Genomic DNA, 15,819 nt, shown 5'->3' on the forward strand with positions numbered 1-15,819 from the left:
GTTAGTGACTGTGCCCTGTCTACCTGCAGTCTTCTCTCCACAATGACTATGGGTTGGATGGGCATGGACAAAGATCTGCCACAGACACATCCCTTTCCCAAAACCTAAAATCTGATAACTTTTTTATGGCAGGTCCTTTATACCTTAACCTCTTGCCTCCGTGTACTTCTCCAACAAGACACATATTTTCTTCATTTGGGTTAAGACGTTGTCAGTTTCCAGACAGAGGAACTGAGGCTGTGTGTAGGCCTTCTGCCCATGGAGAATTGAGTATCCTCATGACTTAGGGTGAGATTCATTCTACTAAACTACATAACCTGAAGTTTGGCATCTGATCTAAGCTTCCTCCAGCAGTTCCTTTCACAGTCAACAGTGAGAGAAAAACGTGAATCAAAGTATGAGCCCTGCCTAAAATGCGTGACTATGACAGGTGAGATGAATCAAACCTGGAAATGCTCATCTCTCTGTATCATCAGGAAGTCTGGAGATCTAGTTACAACTAAATGTCTTACTTCTAGATTATTAACATTAGAAGAATTTAAAAGTATGCTGTACGCAATATTTGTACCACTTGTGTGAAGATTTACAAGATGAAATTCCTGTATTTAAAATCTTCAGAGCTTTTAATATATAAATTTTCATGAGTGAGTCAATGAAAGATGCATGTTAAAGGATGGAGGAACAAAATAATTTCAGTTTCTTGAAATATGGGTCAACTGATACTTCCAAATAGAAACGCAAAAAAGCATTACACTAGCTCCAACAAGCTGCAGGTTCACACTCTCTGCCACAGCTGCTCATAGGGATAGTGCCATGAGCAAACACAACTCTAAACGGAAACAACATTGTGGGTCACTTGTCCTGTTCCTCCAACAGTTATTTATACTTATCAGCAAAATCAGAAAAGTCTGTGTATCTTTTTGGGCAACACGTTGATCTTTCTAGATGAAAGAAAGAAAGAAAGAAAGAAAGAAAGAAAGAAAGAAAGAAAGAAAGAAAGAAAGAAAGAAAGAAAGAAAGAAAGAAAGAAAGAAAGAAAGAAAGAAAGAAAGAAAGAAAGAAAGAAAGAAAGAAAGAAAGAAAGAAAGAAAGAAAGAAAGAAAGAAAGAAAGAAAGAAAGAAAGAAAGAAAGAAAGAAAGAAAGAAAGAAAGAAAGAAAGAAAGAAAGAAAGAAAGAAAGAAAGAAAGAAAGAAAGAAAGAAAGAAAGAAAGAAAGAAAGAAAGAAAGAAAGAAAGAAAGAAAGAAAGAAAGAAAGAAAGAAAGAAAGAAAGAAAGAAAGAAAGAAAGAAAGAAAGAAAGAAAGAAAGAAAGAAAGAAAGAAAGAAAGAAAGAAAGAAAGAAAGGAGAGACAGGAAACCACTTTTTTGTGATTTTAAAAACACCATGAGAAAATGTTAACTTTAGACAAGAAAACTTACATTTTATATGAGCAATAAGAGAAAATATAAATGTCATAATGCTTTTTTATTTTAGAATAGGATCTTGGAAGTTGTATTTCTCGAGGTGAAATTCTGAGTGATTATATAATAAATTTTCTTTCAAATTCTCACATTTTAAGCAAAACTCTACAAAGCATAATATTTCTGTAGTAGCCAACTTTAGGATAGTGGTTAAATAAAATGCTATAATGCTGTGTTGAGGTTTTAACAAACCAGAAATATGTATACTCTGTGTAAATGTCCATTTTATTAAATATTACAAATAGAAGTGGTGAATCATTTTTAGTTCCATTCTTAGACAAAACTTTTGCCAATTCAGTTTAGGTTGTACATGTATTTTTAATAACTTGTCTTTTCCCCGATTTAGAAGTACTCTAGCTATTTAAAGGTAATTCTCATCAATGTTATTCTTTATAAAAGACTCTCCCAGAATAACTGGGTCGTGCTGAGAGGATGCCTGTACATTTCTGAATGTGAGGCAAAAGAACTAGAAACTTCTCAACTAGATAATTTCATGCCATTACATGACAGAACGTGTCCTCAAGCCATTTCCCAAGATTCTACATTGTCATTAGCAGCAAACGATATGGAAGCAACCTTTTGTGGCCATCATCATGTCATCTTCTATAAACTGTGAGGCTGCCCTAAAATGAATTTCCCATTTAGCCTGCATAGTATCCTCCAACAGTTACTCACTGTGAAAGCACGATGCAGGTTTAGAACCAACTGCTGTAGAATATACCGTTTAATTTTATTTTCATTTTTAAAGCCTATATTTGTAACCTCTAAGCAATAGTGTGTTTGATATGATTTTGGCCAGAAAAAGCCATGGGACTTTAGGGTACTATAAAAGATATGTGCGTAATAAAAGCAAAAAAGCCAGAATAAAGCCCTAATGTGGGTTGTCAAGATTTAAGTCGATCGTTTACTCAGAGGGTTAACATGTGCTAAAATTACATACTGCAGTTCCTAGCTTCACTGATGAAAACATTCACTGCTTCTATCTTTAAATAAAAAAGCAAAATAGCCTTAACCCTTTGAGTATCGTATTAGCAGCAAGTTGCGATCTACACAGAGAACAAATACTTCAACCAATTAGGAAATTATTCTTACAAAGATTCTGTGAGCACCCTTTTTGTGTTCCACCATCCCAGTGCTTACTGCTGGATACATCAGCTGTAATCACTTCACACGGGTCTGAAGGATTTTCAGGGTCTCAAAGGGTTAAAGCCAAGACTTTTGAGTAAAAGTGTTTTATTAAAAGGGTGAGTTAGGTGAGCGAACAGTCTCGGATGAACTTGGTGAATAGTCTTCCGATTCGGAGTTGAGTTCAGGTGGAGCTTGCTGTGCCTTATAACGTCCCCTCACATCCTGGTTGCGTCTTCGTCGGAAAACCTGCCTCTCCTTATCAAGAGCGGTGGTCTGGCAGGGGCATAAAATAAGAATAAATGAAATTAGGCTGTGTGTGAAATGCAAAGCTAATGAAAACCATGAGTTTTTATGTGGTCTGCAAATACCAGGGATAATAAATGTTCAAACCAAATTAAACCTGTTCTGTCTCAGTCAGGTCTGAAAGTTTGAGCCCACAACATAGCTAAATGCTTTAAAAAGTGCATTTTCCAAACCTTAAGAGGTAGTGGGATATTGTCAAGCAGATACAGTACCATATATATGGATGCCATATGTTCTACTTCTGGATGCTATTAATTTCATCCTTTAATAGATTCAAATTTCAAGCCAAATACCAACTGACCTTCCCCCCACCCTTTTCAAATTATAAATCTGTTTCTACAGGCAGGGCAGAGATGTACACTTGTCTCTGATTTGACCTAATGAAGGTGGATACACACTCACTCATGTGCAACTCAGTGCAATCGGCTAACAAAGATGGATTGTGATGAAGTTGTCAGACAAGAGAGAAAAACAAACACCTAGCCCAACTCTGTGACACCTCCTCATGCCTCTCAATGGATGTTCTTAGGGAGAATGGTGAAGAGCTCTGAGGAAAGACCCATTTAGCATGACCACCTTGTCTCCTCCTATTAACCCAGGTCTATCAAATTAAATACTCCACTAATTTTATCTGGGTCTATCTAGAGTATCTAGAAATGGGGAAAAATAACTTCTTCTTGATGGGTTTTATATTTTGATCAGTTTCTGCCACTACTGAGAATGGAAGTCTTAATAAGATGTCTGTGACTTCTAGCCATATCCTTCTAGCCATATCTGCTTTGTCTGGCACATTTACAAGGGAAAACTGCAATCCAGGTAAGAGCAGCCCAAACCTGGCCAACAATTTCAAGTATGGGGTTTTGCTCTTTTCTTGATTACAGACTATTAGACTGCAGTCACTGAAATGGCTGTAAACTTCAAGTTCACTTGAACTAGAAGTTCAACAGGATGGCCTTGATTCAGCAAAAGCACTTTGACACCTAGCTGACTGATTTCTGAATCAGGGATGCCTTTTAAACCATGGCCTGTGATTTTTTTTGGGGGGAAAAACAAAATGGGAGAAAGTGGGTTGCTAGTAAGATGACATACAAAATGCAAAAAATATCTGATCATGGCACTTGAGGTAAAGAAAAATTTGAGAACTAGCTTAACTGCTACAGCTTGTAAAATTTGTCCCGAGAATTAAAATCTCCATTAGAATGTAGCCAAAAGGTTATTCCATTTCAAAGGTTTTATTGTTTTCACTTGAGATATAAATGACTGATTTCTCTGGAAAATTTACCAGAGCGTGAGCCTCATAGGAAAGCAGAGATGTATTTATAGCCATCATCTTTTTTAGAACAAAATGAAAACTGAATCCATCATACCCATACAGAAGAGAATTAGAGCATTCCCTATTCTAAAATAATGCAATCAGCATTCAATAATAATGTAATAGAGACAGAAAGATGGACAAGAGTACAGAGCTACTACAGAAAATTGATTTAGTTAGGCTAAATTGTTGACCTATTATTTTTGTCTCTAGAACCTACACAGCACTACCTTAAAGGGGTAAAATAATTCACTGAGTTAAGTTCAACCCTGTATGTTAAATAATTGCTACAAAAGCCAACACATTTAATCTGCTGAGAATTTCTTTATTTACTGCTAATCTTTCAGTTCTGAACTCTAATTAGTATTTTCAATACCCTCTGCATTTCTTAGCCTTGAACCAAATCAGTTTTCGATTATTTTTAATGTGAAACAGAAGAATACCTAGATCTTTTATACACAGTGAATAAACTGCATACAGTATGTAATTCTGTGTGAAAATTGAAAAGAATGGCCTACATTACCATTCTATAAAATACAGATTTCCATTTAAAAGATTTTTTATGCTTACAGGAAATAAGCATTTATTTTAAGTTTAAACCACATCACATCAGCCTGTGGTAACAGATACTCTCCCCTGAGAAAGTCAAACATTTCTAGTTGAATAAATAAAAATATGTGTATTGAAATAAAAAATTAATTTAAAAACCTGCTACATAAGAATGGTAAATGTATATGTAAAAACTGAAGGCTTTTAAAATCAGAAAAGTTACACAGAAGTGAATACTCTTGAATAAAACAGTCTTTTTGGAATTAAGTCTAGGATATTGCTTTTTTTTAAAAAAAGACAAAATTATTAAATTGCAAACTAGCTGGATAATTAAACATCAGGACATAATTTTAAGGCTGTCTTTAAAAAATGAACCCCAAGATAATACTTCGCTATATTTTGGGGGGAAGCTTTGGGGCCTTTGTTTAAAAATACATAAAGACACTTTCTGCATCATTTATTAAAAATGTTAAGCAAGAGGTATTTAAAGCAAGAAGCTTTTAAAAGACATGTAGAGGTTGATGCTTAGGGACATGGTTTAGTGGTCGACTTGGCAGTGTGCTCAGTTAACAGTCAGAGTTGATGATCTTAAAGGTCTTTTCCAGCCAAAATGAGTCTATGATTCCAAAAAAACCTGATTGTCCCACCTATTACAACATCTTTTGCTGTAGTTCATAGGACCAAATATTTCTGGCTTGCTAACCCTTCAGAAACTTCCTGAGCTATTTTGAGATTATGTTTTTCTTTAATTGCTTTATCCTAAGTCTCCCTTGAATTTGATCTAACTGGTCTTTATAAAACCACTCTTGTAGACTCAGGGGCATTATTGTGGTTACTCTCCTGGGCTGAGAGAAATCAGAGCCTTTCTCACCCAAACAGCTTATCAAAAAAATATTTAGAAAGTCACAGAGAGCCAAAGAAAGGAATATTTACCTACTGAAAGCAAAATCACAGAGATTGTATTCTAGCATTTAGTGTTTAACATGTCAGAACCACAAAATGGGTCAGTTCTGGCCACAGACAGAGCACTCACAAGCCCTACAGAACTTGCCAGACTGGGCTTATTCTGATCAATGTCATAATGGCTTCTTGCATTTCCAGTGTCTATTATGCTGCCAGGCAGTGTGGCCACTCTGCATTCTGCACAAATGCTAGTTTTCATTTAATGAGGTCATAGTTATTTTTTACCTCTAAAGAATTTTAAAATATGATAGACTAATGCTTTGGAACTCAGAGGAGATGGTAAGATAAGTTTGAGTAATGACTGCATGTGTTTTCTAAGTGCAATTTTCACCTACTGTACCCTCTTGTGCATATGGGCATATTTTAAGAAATCATCTTTTTAATAATTATTAGTATTTCTGTAACAAAAGCCTCTTACAGACATTGCTTTGGTTTAATAGATTTATTATTTCATCTACTATTTATCTGGGTGGTTAGCTGGCGCATGAACCAATCCATTACGGATTTCCCGGGCACTGCTGTCTTAAGCTACTCTTTCAATAAATAATAAGAGGATCTGAAGTGCACTTATGCTTCACAGGGCTGCAAATCCCAGATTTTCATTATCACATTTTGACTTTTTTTTCCCCAGCTCGAGGTGAGAGTGAGAACTTTGAGCACTATATGATAGTAATGGCAACTGAAATGCAAGGACAGCATTCTCATTTAAGATATACAGCTGTCCTCTTACCAGCCACATGATGAAATTTAGAGCTTCTTATTCAGCAGCAGAGAAGTGGACTGCCTCTAATAGTTTGGTGCTGACGGGTCTGAAGCACTTCATTAAGCACTAATGTATTTTGCTTCAACATTTAGTAATCCTGACACCAGGCACCAAATGGTTAACCAGCCATTTTTGGAAATGCACTTAATTTGAAGAAATGGAGCATTATTTTAAGATCATTGTTTCTGTCACCTATATACTAAGGTGCAATTAGCATTTTTCCAGGATTTTGCCACAGGGAGTGTCTTCTCTCTGGTTTCAGTCTTGATGTTGCAGGACTCCTGAGCCATGCAAATTCTTTTTTCTTGGAAAACACTGAATTCTGTGTTTATGAACAGACATTTAAAAACTACAACTGCTTTGATATATATGTTGGAATTGCAGTTGGAAGCACCATATTTTAGCTGTGGGGTGATATTTTCTGTCAGGTCAGTAATTGTTGGATGGAAGTAACTACATTTTATGAATGTGAGCAGTGACTGTTTTTCTTTTCACTTGTCTTAATTTACTGCTGGCCACCAAATATAGATATATACTCATTTCATTAATAAAAGAACATTATTGTGCATTTTGCCTCTTAGCCCATTCATTATTCATACCAGCCAGGAGACTGAACTGGGGATGCAGCTGTTCATGCATTAATATAAGAAACCCTTTCCTTTACGTGCTTTCATTCTGCAGGAGCTTGTTTGCAATTTTCACGATGCTTTGTTTAGTATGTGGAATTAAATGGAAATACACATTGAAACACTGTGTTTTCTTTTCTATACCTGTATGTGAATGCACATATTTAAATGTTCATACCTAGGTAATTTTATCCTATTTCCTTAAGCTTCTGGCTGGTGACCTCAAAACATTGAGACATGTAACAGCAGGTTTTCCTACTGTAAAAAATGTCCATTAAACAATGCTTATGGCACGAGCCAGGCAGCCCTTCAGTCTTACCTTATTCTATTTTTTCCATGGGTTTCTCAGGTTACATATATATATATAAAATTGTGTGTACATATATACATATATATATGCAATTGATTCATGATTCAAGACAGTTTTTGGTGAGTACTGCAAACTTAGCAATGCACCTCAGTCCAGGAGTGAAAGACACATGTTATTTTTAGCCCCTCAGGCACAAGCTATAACTAAGTCAAGTTACACGGTGATTTGGAGATGTGCAAATAACCACATCGAGGGAACAAACTAATCGAGTGGATTTGAACCTAGACCTCCAAATACCAAAGGCCAGTGCTTTTGCACACCATGTAACTTCTAGCATGGAATTAAGGTAAAATGAAAGTAAAAAAGAAAGAAAACCAAATCAATTTGATGTATGCTTTTTACCTTATTGGTGAGTGAATACAAAGACAAGTATTCTACACATATAAATGCTGAATTCATATTGCTGTATTTAAGTTTGTGTTTACTCGTTGATATCCCCCCTTTTTAGAGACACGATTCCTCAGCTGGTTTCAATTACATGTGGAAGAGACTTAGTGCCAAACTGTTTGCATGGGTGAATTTTATTTATAGTTTGTAAATCAGATGTGGTTTTCTTAGTCAAAGAGCAGGAGAAGACATTTTAAATGAGTTTAGATGTTTGCCTGTTCAGTTTACAGAAGGTTTTATGGTATTAGAAATGGCACTTACAAGCCTGATTCCCAACTCCTTCACCCATTGTCAAGACATCTGACCATAACTTTTGACTTGAAAGTGTAGTTTATCCATTTGGGACAAGTGTAAGTAACTTGACAGATGCAAAGTAATGGAATTAGGAACAAAGCACAGAGGATGGAACTATGGGTTTTCAGATGAGCTATTCAGATGCTTCTTTAACTGTGACAGTGAAATGGTATTTTTAAAATCCAGTATTTTATTAATTTAGTAATGACTGGATTGATGATTTCATTAAGCATCCAGCGTACACTCAACTACTTGTTATTGTCATTACATCATTAATGACTTTCCCATACATTTCCTGGGCTTTATTTTGTTCCTTTAGCCTTTATATGGTATCTGTGGATATATAAAAATAACACACACTAATATTTTATACTATTCTTATACATAATACTACATATACTAATATTTTCTACTAATATTTTACATAGATACACTCACTCTGGTGCTCAGCCCAGAAAAGGCAGAAAATACAGGCCACTCTCTCAGTAGCAGATTAAAATAATGTGAAGATTCAGACTTAAACCAGAACCAGGAGTGAAATTCAGGGTCAAAGAAAACACTAGTAAGTTGTGCAAAGTACTGCCTTCAAAATGCTCTGCCACTAGGAGGAACAGGTAACGCAGCTGAAGAGGCTGTGGACCAGACACTGCGAGGCTTGGGGCTAAAGCGAAGGGTTGAAATACTGTATCATTCTTAATATTCTGGCTTAGTTACAAGAAGACCAAAAGACTTGAGTCACACAAGCTGTTAAAAGCCTCAGTTAAGTACATCTTGAAGAAAAGTTCCTTATAAGAAAGTAAATCTATCAGTTATGATATTTCTGAAGGACAATGCAGGTGCCATGTGCAGTTTTTGTGGTCAGTGTTGCTAAATTCCAGTAAAAGGAAAATGCTAAAAGATGAATGCATTGGATTTAACTCTTTCACAAAGAGATCAGAGAATTGGCTGGCTTTAGAGGAAAATAAAAATAGAAAACCGAAAAAATAGTACCTCTGCTCAGAGATAGGTGATCTCTGCTGTCTTTGATTCAAGTTGACATTGGCAATTTGGGGTGAATGAAGATATGACTGCACCATGGGCTTAATCCATCTCCACCCAGGCTGGCTTTTCTGGCTCTCAACGACAGTAAGTTTCACTAGCCTTTTGTGTCAGTGCAAGACTGGGACCTCCAGATCTCATCCGTTACTGACGCTGCTTTGGTCTTTTCTGCACTTCTGATTTCAGGGCTGATGTCCTGACAGCACTAGGTGGGCTGCTTTTAAAACTTTTATCAGTCTGGAGTCCAAATTATTTTACTGATTTGGCCCCTGTGTTTTTTCTGACCCTCATATTCGAGGAACATCATAAGATTTTCTAGGCATTATATCTCATACCTCCTACATCAACTTTTACTGTACATAAGGTTTGCTGTATTTTAGTACTGAAAAAAAGTCATGTCACTTTGCATGTGGTATCATATTGAAAGGATATAAAGCAAGATGCAGAATGAGTGTTCAAAAAATTAGGACTTTGAGGCACTTTGAGCAGGTAAGTCTTCTGGGCAGAGAAAGGAAAAAGTTTTCTGGTGGATCGAAGGAGGAAATAGTGCCATTTGAAAAGATGTTTTAGAGGACTGCTAGAAGCTAGGAATAAAAATGATCAGAGAAGTAGAGAAGAAATCAATATTTTAACACTAACAAAGGAAGCATTACATTTTCCTTGGGACCTGCTTTAATTTTTCTCTGTACTTGTGAATTCAACTTAATTTTCATGTGCCTATGATAAATTAACTGTTTCATAGATGGGAACTGATGAATCTTTTCATGTGCTTTGCATTTGCACTTACAGTTACTACTAAAAAGTAAACACTTGCTAAATCGAAATGATGTTATTTAGACAAAAATGATAGTCGCTACAGCAGTTGCTTGTTGCCTGAAGATGAAAAAGGAGTAAACACTGGGCAGTGTTGTTCAGAGGTACCTCCTGTTAGAGCGTTTCCTAATTAAGCGTCTATAGTAGGAGTCCTGCTCCCCCAATTTGCCTTTCCACACTAGGTGCCCTGTTTAGAAAGCACTAATTATAAACATTGTTGTTACTGCCCCCAGCTGGAAAACAGAGCAGTTTATGTATGAATAAGAGAGATTATCGCCCATCTGCTCCAAGCCCATTATTCAGGGTTGTGTCATTTTGTATGCTGATGGAAGCCATTACTAGTGCTTTAGTCAAATGGTCTTTTTTCTTTCCCTCTCTCTTTCTCTCTCTCTCTCTCTCTCTTTTTTTTTTTTTTTTCAATACAGCTTTTATTTATTTACCAAATTGCAGAATTAGATTCTTCCCCCCTACCTTCCCAAAATGCATAGAGTTTGTTTCAATATCTGCTACGCAGTTAAACTGAGTCAAGGCCAATCTGAGAGGAGATACTTGCTTTTATCACAGGCTTCTATTCCTGGTGGTCTGCTCCCCCTGAAGCTGGGGTCTTAAAAGATCCATTAACTGCATATAGCAAATGAAAAGACAGATTTCCTCTTATTTTTTGGTGTAAAATAAAAATGGTAAATCAGAGAAAGAGTCTTAGTTGATCATGGACAGCAAGTAAACTCTAGGAAAATAAATAAAGCTTGTATGAGCTTTCCTTCATTTTACGCTATTTAATGAAGTCCTGCTTAACACAAAATGCTATTTTTCTTTGTAAGTGGAAAAGAAAAATTCCTCCAAGTCTATGAAACCCAGACCTAACTAAAACTGGGCACTCAGGCCCCATTATTTCCTTCTTCAAAACCCCAAAGCATAGATGCTTCGCTGCTGCCTCCCAGCCAGCTGTGTTGCACAGCTGGAACCTGCAAAGCACGGTGCCAAGAGACCAGACAGACCAAGCAGGTTGTCTGTGTCCTCACAGGTCATGGTGGGTTTATAGCCATCAATGCAAGTGTGACAGGCTGGAATTACAGATACTGCTGCACTCGAGGATTTGCAGTGAGTGTTTCTCAATTCTTGCTAGCCAGTGTTCAGCTGATGGATGGGAACTACTTCTCTACCTTTTGCCTGAAAAGTAGAATTATTATTATTATTATTATTATTATTATTATTATTATTATTATTATTATTATTATTATTATTATTATTATTATTATTATTATTTTCCCAGAACATCCATATTAGAATTTACTTAATCCTCAGTGTGCCCTCAGGTAACTGCTATGTTTATGGCAACTGAGCCATGCACTCAGCCAAACAATCCAGGGTGGGAATTTCACTGTACTAGAAACACTGGCAGTGACCATCTCTGCCATTTTGCTAATTTGCTGTTTTTTTCCAAATAGCTCACAGACAAGGCTTTAAATATTTCCATCACTGCAGTATTAGGTTTAGCAAGAAACTTATAAAAATTTATCCAGGTAGCAAAACGCAGTCTTGTGAGTAGTAAGAAGGAAAAAAGCCAGCAAATAACCACTTGATGGAAATTCCAGGGCTCTGGATTAATTGAGGAGGTGCACAGGCCTCCCGTGGGCTATCAGACCTGGATCCTTCCTCACCCCCACTCCAGAATAACCCCATCCCACCCAGAGTCCCATTTAATCATACAGCTTACGGCAGCTAACGACAACCCTGACACAGTTACACAATGAAGAAAAATATATTCAAAAGACTCATGCAATATTAAAAAAATAAAATAAAAATAAAGAGGTATCAGAAGGGTTTTAAAAAGAAAAGAGAAAGAACGCATTGTTAGAAACACAAGCTTACCAGCACATACAATGCATTGTATTTCATTGAACTTGGGAGAGTTTCTACATATCACTTTATGTAAATGCATTGTTCAATCTAAGGTAAGGATTGTGTTTAGTGGGTTTAAAATGACAGTATATAGCTCCACATCTCGCATGGAAAAAAGAAAATATATGCTGAGAGCCTGTTGCTGCTCCATGTGTTTCAAAACAGGAGTGCAGGGGAAGCAGATGCCTTAACAAGCAATAGGGAGGGGGAGGGTGCGTACTTCAGCATATCTAGTAGATTTTCTATATACACTGTCCTTTAAACTATAGGGGGAATTGAAACTGAGCATGTGCGATGAAGAGAAAGCTGGCAATGTGGGTGTGAGGGATGGGTGAAGAAAGGGAATGAGGGGGTGTGGCATCTCAATCAAGATTAAAACGAAACTGATAAAGCAGCATATGGACTGGATAACAAATCAAAAAGCATGTTTATCCACTGAAGGAACTGGTTAATGGAGACTGCCAGCACGTTGCCATGGAAACACTGACTGTTGGTGCTGCACCATCTCATACCTTATCCAATACATTCCTGGTTGTTGGTAGTAGTCCAAAGACCCTGATCTCTTGATGGTAAACCCGTGGTCCAGCTGAGCAGAGAGAAACGGGGCAACTCAGTGGATCGACATTAGGCTAAAGAATTCAGACTCCAGAGCAAGCTGTTCCTTATTTAGTGCATATTTACTGTTTTCATTTTCAGAAGGCACTTATCTAACATCCTAAAGCTACGTCCCGGAGACGAAAATGAAAAAGAAAAAAAAAATTAAAGAAATAAGAGAAAAAGATACTAACTCTAGATTTGATCTTGCTAAATTAGAAGCCATTTTATTCAAACTAAAATGGAGTTTGCGAAATAGGTTACTTAATGCATAATGAATTCATTTAAAAGTCTGACAAATATCTTGTTACCTCCAATGACAGAAGTGCCCTTTTAAGTTGCACATACCAGTAATGGAAAAATTATCTTTTGCAATTAAACTGAGAGGTTAAATAATTTTTTTTTAAAATGCAGTGCAACCATCACAAGGAGCAGGCTAGACAGACTACACAACGCTTAAATTAGACTGCTTCATAATCATGGAATGTGTAAAGATGAAAAGAATCAGGTTTTGATACCCCATCAATCATGGTAATTCATTCCTAAAAATGCGTTAACCTTGCAGAGTCGGACTTCTCAGAGCCATGAATAACATTGTTTGTCATTTCAGCTTACACCTCATGCTCAAAAAGATAACAGTACAAAACTATTCCGTTTAAAATTGCACCAATTAAAGTAAAAATGGAAATGAACTTAACCTTGTGTCCAGGAAAGTGTGCTCATGATATTAATTAAAGATAATAGATGTTTTAAAGTTTATTTTGTCATTAGCAGAATCATGTGCATAGGAACAAAGAAATGTGTTGTTTTCACTAATCCTTCTGTGCTGCACTAACAGACGGTGGCGACATCATTGAGCTGAGTTAAAATTTTCGAGGAAAATATCTTGAGGGAGATATTCTGCCCACTTTAAAAATGTTAGTTGTGATTTTGCCCTATGAAGAGAAAAGGCCATTTTGTGCTTCAATAAGAGCGTGGTATATATTTCCAACACTGATGATAGATTCTAATTCTAAATTCAGAACAGCAGTTCAACACATTTCTAGTTACCAACCACTTCAAGGGTAGGTGGGAGCTAAAGGCAAATTTAATTTTTTATTGATTACTCCCCTGCAAGTGTAGAATTAAATAATTTATTCCATTTTGTTAAAACAATACCGCTTTCATTTTATTTAGAAATTATTTAAAGGATGTTTCCTGTTTAAAACCATGAGAACCTTGTACCTAGAGTAAATTTTCTGTTGGCTTAACTACACTGGTCTACTATTGCCATCTACTGGCTTCCTTGTACGATGCACATAAAACACACAAAAGCGATGTTTTCCTAAAAAGCAGGTCAAACACGTTACCCTGAAATCGAATAGCTAAAAGGTAATATTGAGAAAAATGGGAGAGCTGCTTCCTAACACAAGTTGAAACAATTTCGTAGGGGTGGAAATCCTGCTGTGAGAAACCTGACTGTGGACAATGATCCCAGGACAACACAGACAATAGATGGGAAGGGACATTCGGGGCAGGGGTTCATCTTTAAGGTGAGCAAAACTCACATTGGCCTCTCTTCCACATCACCTAGGAAAACCCACCTCTAAAAATGCGACTTGGAAGTTGTTATTTTATTTTTCAATGGGCAGAAGGCAAGGCAAGGACCCATCTGCTGCCTTCCCCTTGCTGGACTGCAGGCAGCAGCCAGTACCAGTGTCCCCAGCCCAGCCAGAGGCAGAGAGCTGCACCAGCTTTCTGAGCAGCTTCTCTCTTCTGCTATCCTATTTGATTCCTGTGAGTCTCCAGCTGGAGTTTACTCCCATTGCCAAGATGGAGACCTCACACAACCTTAACAGAGTGTCATCATTAGTCTTCTCCTCTGTCTCAACAATGAGAAAAACACAAGCACAAAAGTGACAACATACAGGCAAAGCTTTAACACTTCAGACAAGGACAAAAATGAAACGAGGCTCAGTTCATATACAGATTACAGCACACCTCTGGACCACAGACACTTTCTTAAAAAATTATTTTGGCTCTTGGTAGTTTTAGCCACTGACACTAAAGCCCAGAGGGTACAGCCACAGGTACTATTCTACGGCCAAAAAAAAAAGAAAGAACTGAAGAAAAAAAATCTGCCCCCAAATTTTAAAAAGACTATTTCATAAAAATCTGGTTTTATATATTTACTGTGGTATATTTTCTAAAAAACATCATAGAACTACAAAATACTGTTCCTGTTGGAAGGCTGTATGAGAAATCTGATCCTGCAAATATTTTGGCACATGCTTAACAGTAACCAGCTATTCTGACCAGAGGGCACTAGCCCAGACCCTGTGTTCTGCAGAGACCTGTAGCCAATGCCTATGACAAGAGTTTAAGAACAGAGCAAGTAAAGTCATCTTTCTTCTACCTACTCTCCCATCAGCAAGCAGTGTTTTTTAGGGACCTATTAATTCTCTAGCTTTTAAAATGAATTCTCTAGTTTTAAAAGCCAGCTCTCCAATTAGAGTTTTGCTGGCAGAGTGATGTTGATTTAAGAGAATTTTTTTTTCCCAATGACATGGTTATGCTGGCAGAAATTTTAAAGATATGTTAGTGTATCAACAGAAAAGTCTCTTTGCCTGTACAGTTAATTTTCTGTGAGGAATCACCTTCTGCTACACCAGCAAAGGAACTACTTTGCTAGGCCTGAACAACATGGTCATTATGGTAGTTGGTCCAAACTGACAAATCCTCTCAAATGTGGACAAACTTCAAGTCTGGACACATGCATGAGAACTTGTAGGATGTCTCTGCCCTGAATGGTCAGGGGCAACTTTCACTGAGGGTTACTACCTCAGCAAAGCAGATGTAAGTCAATACAAGGTATTTGGACATTGCTGAAGGAAGCAGTAGCCACAGTTGATGTATGTAAAATGCACTATGCACATGGCTTCAAACTTCCTCCCAGTCAAGCTGACCAAAACACCATATTTGGGAATTTAGTTTTCAAATTACAGTTTTAATTGGTGCGTATGATAAATACTGCTTGAGATCTCTGAGGTGTGTTACTTTTTCGCATCGAAGAAAACAGGCATATAATATCATACCAGTGTGAGGACAAATTAAGAACTAAATACCACAGATTAGCTATCTCTCTGTATATAAATAGAGTTGTAAAACTCAAAATAATGCTAATATTTATATTTTAGACTATTAAGTAAGCTATATAAATATATGCACATATTAACACATTTTAACACTCACACAGACACACATCTTATATGATATATAGAAGGCATCTCTATATATTATATATACAAGCACTCTCTCAAAAAGTTACAGTAAACAT

General features: G+C 36.8%; 1 protein-coding gene across 2 annotated transcripts in view; it reads right to left on the bottom strand.

Annotated features, from left to right (window-relative positions):
- Positions 1 to 1,667: 1,667 nt before the first annotated feature.
- Positions 1,668 to 15,819, bottom strand: part of DCLK1 (doublecortin like kinase 1) — a 239,713-nt gene continuing 225,561 nt past the window's right edge. For both annotated transcript variants that reach the window (XM_051608524.1, XM_051608525.1), the window contains 2 exons: positions 12,422 to 12,495; positions 1,668 to 2,862 (listed from right to left, as the gene is read on the bottom strand). In XM_051608524.1, coding sequence (XP_051464484.1) covers positions 2,805 to 2,862; positions 12,422 to 12,495 — 132 coding nt within the window. In that variant the 3' untranslated portion in view covers positions 1,668 to 2,804. The remainder of the gene's footprint in view (positions 2,863 to 12,421; positions 12,496 to 15,819) is intronic.

The sequence above is a fragment of the Apus apus genome, chromosome 1 (genome assembly GCF_020740795.1).
Source record: "Apus apus isolate bApuApu2 chromosome 1, bApuApu2.pri.cur, whole genome shotgun sequence".
NCBI lineage: Eukaryota > Metazoa > Chordata > Aves > Apodiformes > Apodidae > Apus > Apus apus.